Source organism: Vombatus ursinus, unplaced genomic scaffold (genome assembly GCF_900497805.2).
Source record: "Vombatus ursinus unplaced genomic scaffold, bare-nosed wombat genome assembly UNPS02008358.1, whole genome shotgun sequence".
NCBI classification, from domain to species: Eukaryota; Metazoa; Chordata; class Mammalia; order Diprotodontia; family Vombatidae; genus Vombatus; species Vombatus ursinus.
Genome location: NW_020948136.1, coordinates 1 through 5,699, shown reverse-complemented (window position 1 = coordinate 5,699; position 5,699 = coordinate 1). Strand labels below are relative to the sequence as shown.

General features: G+C 40.3%; 1 protein-coding gene across 1 annotated transcript; it reads left to right on the top strand.

The window, feature by feature from the left end:
- Positions 1-877: 877 nt before the first annotated feature.
- Positions 878-3,944, top strand: LOC114034160 (supervillin-like; the record flags this gene model as incomplete). The annotated part of the gene is made up of 4 exons (XM_027849764.1): positions 878-963; positions 1,042-1,128; positions 2,443-2,620; positions 3,772-3,944. Coding segments are annotated over exons 1-4 (475 nt in total), but the record flags the coding sequence as incomplete, so codon positions are not given.
- Positions 3,945-5,699: the final 1,755 nt, after the last annotated feature.

Below are 5,699 nucleotides of genomic sequence, written 5' to 3'. Positions count from 1 at the left end.
AAAGCTGGTTTTTTTTTCACTAAACTAAATACTTTGCGTTTCTTGAAACCTAAGGAAGTTTTGTTTTAAAATTTTTATCAAATTCATCAGATTAACGTATTTATATATTAAGAAGTGCTTTCGTGAGATAGCATAAAAAAATCTTTAAATATACATCATATCATAGTGTTTTTCCTTACATCAGTTGAGTTGTGGAGCATGCTCTTAGGATTGTCAGGGAGGATTAAGGTGAGAGCAGCTGCTAGTAGGTTTCCCTTCAATAAAGAGCTAGCAATCATCTGAGAGGCTGTTGACTATTTTTTAAATATCCTAAAAATGAGCGCCATTTATGAAGTATAAACAATGCTGCATTTGCAAATGAACTCTAATAACATGGCCCTTTATTTAAATATTTATGTTAATTTCTTTGGGTTATGAATCTTCGTGACCCTTGAGTTTTTTGAAAGTTTTTTTCCCATAAATGGGCTACTGGCTTCTCTTATTGACGTATCTTCCTGTATCTTGTTGCTTCTCTGCTGAGGAAAAGCCACCTCATGTCTCAGAATCATAGATTTAGTGATAGAAAAAAACCTTATCAATCATCCAATCTAACCCCCTCGTTCTATGCAGTTCGGTGACGTGCCCAAGCTAACCCAGGGCGTAGGTACCAGAGCCAGGCTGCAAACATAGATCTCCTGCCTCCAAACCCAGTGCTCTTTTCATCACATCTCACTGCTGGTTTTCACATTTATCAATGAGGTTAGGCAGCCTTGTGGACACTGGATAGTCAGGAAGACCTGAGTTCCAACCCAGCCTCAGGCCATTAGGCCATTGACATATGTAAGTTTCTAAGAATCAAGCTATCACTTAAAATAATCCTTACTTATTCACCAGGTTTGGCATCACCTACGGCCATAACGCCAATAAGCTCCCCCTTCAGCAATCGAATGAAGGGTACCACACCAATCTCCAAACCCCTTGAAGGTAAGGAACCAAAAATTGCTGATTTTTTTTTTCAGTGCCAGCCAGTATTTTCTCACCTGTGCCTTCTTTCTTTCTCAGATATAGAAGCCAAACCCGATATGCAGTTAGAGTCTGACCTGAAGTTAGATAGGCTGGAATCATTTCTAGGGAGACTGAATAACAAAGGTAAGTAGCAGAGGCTCAGTGGGGAAGCCCTTTGCTTTGGGTCCCAGACCCCTCCCCAGCTGAGGTTTCAGGGGGTGCACACAAACTTTTCAAATCTGCTCCTGAAGCAGAGGTTTCTGAACCTCAGCCCTGGCTCTCCCGAGTCTGCAGGTTTGCTGCTCCCTCTGAGACTTCCCTCCTTCCCCATCTCCCTCTGGTCCCTCCCTGCAACTATCCACCCTTCCCCCCATTAGAGAAGCAAGCACTGGATCAAGATAAATCCAGCATTTAGCACAAAGCCAAAGGTGAGTTTAGAGCAAAGGTCCTTAACCTACCTTTCCTGGTGTCCTGGCCCCTCTGGACCCCTGCTCACAATCAGGTTTGTAAAGGTGCATGATACATGCAGAGGGTGACAAAGGAAACCAATGTTTTAAAATACAGTTATCAAAAATTATTATTATTTTGGGGGGGGCTAGGCAATAGGGTTAAGTGACTTGCCCAGGGTCACACAGCTAGTGTTATGTGTCTGAGGACGGATATGAACTTAGGTCCTTCTGACAAAAGGGCTGGTGCTCTACCCACTATGCCATCTAGCTGCCCCTTAAATTATTTTTTAAAAATGTGTAGCCTCTGGGTTAGGAGCCTCTGGTTTAGTGAGCAAAGATTGAAGAGAGCAAAGAAAAGCAGACTGAAAAAACCACAATCTACTTTTTCTGCATTTTATAAATGTTTTTTGAATCTAGGACTTAACCTAGATTTGTTCTTCAAGCCTTGGGTCATCTTTAACCCAGAATCTTAGACTCAGTTCCTTTCATTGACTTCTTTTATGTAGTGGGTGTGGGAAGGGGTCGGGAAATACGTATTAGATGGCTCATAGGGTCAAAGCACCAACACTCAACATCAGTTTTATCACCAAACCTCTGCTGAACTAATAAAGGCACACAGCTGCAGCTTGTTGGGCAGTGCATAGAATGCTGGGGTTGAAGTCAGTAAGTTCAGATCTGCCCTCAGACACTAGCTGTGTGACCCTGGATAAGGGTCATTTAACCTCTGCCTGCCTCAGTTTCCTCATCTGTAAAATGGGGGTAAAGATAGCCCTTTACTTCACCTTGTGGTGAGGCTCCAGTGAGATAAGAATTTCAAAGTGCTTATTAGCACCATGCCTGCATGCTATATAGATGCTGCTGTTGTTGTCCATCCACTTTTGAATCTGGAATTTTTTCTTTACCTTAGGGCAAAGAAAGTCTTTAAAATATTAAGCCAACATTATGTTGGGGAAGGGATTTTTTTTTCATTTACTCTATATAAACTCCAATTCCACTCTTTGTTTTTTAGTTGGTAGTATGCAAGAAACCATTCTCACTGTTACTGGAAAAACTGTGAAAGAGGTGATGAAACTGGATGACTATGAGACCTTTTCCAAATTTTACCGCAGCGTGGATGCATCTGTGCCTGTAGGAAGAGTGGAGCTGAATGAGGACTTCGATGCAATCTTTGATCCTTATGCTCCCAAGTGAGTTTCATTCCCTCCATCTCTTCCTCCTCTCTCTCCCCTCCCCACATTCCTGCCCCTTCCACTTTTTCCCTGGATGAAAATTTCTAAATAACCATATCAGAAGATCATTTCCTAAGTAGAATAGAACTTCATAATAACACTGCTTGCTGTTTCTTGGAGTATGATAATAGTATGGGCAAAACAAAACTGCCATGCCATAAAGAAAGCCTCATGTACCCTAACTTAGGACAGCCAGGGAGATTAGTCCCGTTCCTTGGCACCAGCAAAGAGAATGGGGTTCTCTCTGGTGTTATTTCCACAATTGTGGGATAATTGTTGTTGTTTGTTTTCAGATTTGGGACAAGAATAAACAGTTTTCTGAAAATATCTTCAGTAGATATATTGAATTCTGTAATTTCATCAGTGATGGAAACTCCCAGTATGAGAATTCCCTCTACCAGTACAGATCAGTGACTTGCCTGTAACTTAAAGCTTCAGAGCTGGGAATGTTGGGATTTTCTCAGGGTCACACAGTCAGTATGTGGCAGAGGCAGGACATGAACCAAGGACTTCCTGACTGTAGCCCTTTACCCATCAGGCTATGCAGTCTCTCTAGTTCTAGAATGGGGGAAAAAATGGATTTCATGAAACCAGATCTAAATCAAGTCACTAGAAAATCCTTAAAGAATGTTAATCCTTATCCAGCTAGAATCTTCTAGTTCTAGATCTAAAATAAATCTCCAAGTCATCAGAACCTAGACCCCTAACCACAAGAAGTAATGTCATTCCAATGAAAGACAAAAGGTCATTTGTCCCAATTTGTTCAACAGTAGCATGGCTGCTTCATGAAATTGCATTTTCCCTTTCACCAGCGGTATTCAAGCAGAAGCTAAAGAACCATCTCTCGAGATTTGACAGGGAAGGTTCTCCTGCATTGGGTGGTAGCTTAGACTTCAAATAAATCCCTTTTTAATGCTATGATTCTCCTACTCCACAGGATATCTCTAGGATAATAGTAGAATTGTAGGAATTATAACAGAATGGCAGGAAGTGAAAGGGTAGAAACACCACCATTGGTAGAGGCAGCCCTCAATGGAATGTTTTCCTGATAAAAATGGAGGTCCATGGTAGTTCACAACCAAAATAGCTCAATCTCCTTTGCTTCTTAGGCTGACTTCTTCTGTGGCAGAGCACAAACGCGCTGTTAGACCTATGCGCAGAGTTCAGTCTTCAAGAAATCCTTTGAAAATGTTGGCAGCAAGAGAAGATATTCTTCAAGAATATACTGAACAGAGATTAAATGTTGCTTTCATGGAGTCAAAGCGGATGAAAGTTGAAAAAAGTAAGTATCTAATTGGCATTGTTTAATTCAATTTAACAGTCATTCATTAAATACCTACTGTTTGTATGGCACCCTGCTAGATGTTGGGGTTACAGAGGTGGAGAAAAAGGAACAGTCCATACATACAGCTTTATGGTCTAATAGGAAGGTATATGACAGGTACACAAATTCATGTGGTATAAGGTAAGATGTGATAGGAGCAAAAAATGGCCAGGTGAAGCAAAATAAGAGCTCCAAGGCTGAAGAGAGCATTTTGCCCTGGGGTAAAGGGGAGGTCTTTATCCAAGACTTGAGTTGGGCTTTAATGAAAAGTTGGGGTTTCAACAACTGGCAATTAAGGAGTCTTTTCAAAGTATACAGTGGGAGGAAAGAAGGTAGGATGGAAGTAAAGGGTCACCAGGGAATAGTATAACTTGGGCATAATGTAAAATAGATGGAGAAAGGGAAGTTGGAGAGAATTCTAGGCAGACAGATTGGAACTAAGTAGGAGAGGGTCCTTAATGCCCTGGTCAGGAATAGGCAGTGGGGAGCCAAAGGGTTTTCAATAGAGTGATCATGGTGGTACGTTAGGAAGATGACTTTGGCAACAGTGTAGAACACAGGCCTGGAGACAAGTGAGGAGCCTTTTATGATACTGTAGATGAGAAAAGGTTTAGGTCCAAACTATGGTGCTTGCAGTATGACTAGAGAAGGACAGAACAGAAAAAGCCAAAAGTGGAGTGAGTAGCCAGAGAAATGTGATTGTTCAGTGTTAGATGCCATCATGAGATGAAAGGGGATGAAGAGAGGGGGGGAAATGCTATTAAATGGACCAATAAAGAGGCCAACATGTGAGAGTTGTTTGAATAGAATAGTGGATCTGGAGGTAAGATTTTGAAAAATTAATGAAGACGATGATGAATTCAAAGTAGTGTAAACTACTATTTCTAGAAGTTTGGAAGTGAACAGGAGGACAGTAGTTTGAAGGAGTGGGAGGATCTCAAGGGAAGGAATTTTTAGGATAAAAGTGAAAAGCACATACTGAAAAGGAAAAAAAAGTAGAGGGAGAAATGGGTGATAGATAAAAGAAATGAAATATTGGAAGGAACAGAGTCATAAAAAAAGACTGAAAGTGGTGGAATTGAAGACATTAATGGAGAACCTAACTTTTAGCAAGAGGAGGGTCTCTTTATTCTCTTGAGTGTAGAGGGAAGAAGACCAGAATTCAATTTATGCTTCTTTTTGAGAAACAGGTTATTGTAGTCACCTCAGTTATTTGATAAACAGAATAGAAAGATGATGCAAGTTAACTGCTTTTATATAGAATGCAATTGTCATCTCTTGACCCCCTGAACACATACGTCCGTAATTACATGTCAAGAGTTACATGTAGACTTTTCTTAGCATTGCTATGATTAATATTAGAAGGAGTTTGCATTCCATAAGTACATAATAATTGATAATAGGGCAAGGATGAAGCAGGTATAAACTTGTCAAGGGGACCGGGGAGGGAGGCCAGCCTGAAACTTAAAGTTTGCCACAGAAAATCACAAAATATATTGTTTGAAGAGGTAATTAATATTTTGTGTGTATTGGGGGAAGGTGTTTGTTTTTGGTCATTTAACCTTTTTTTTTTTTTGGCTCTGTCAAGTCCCAGACCTAATACTAATTCAACACCTGATCTTAATCAGAGGAAATTAATTTGATCTTTCATGGGAAAATTACAAACAAAAAAAAAAACCTTAGCATTGCTAAAATTATACCCAAGATCCGTTT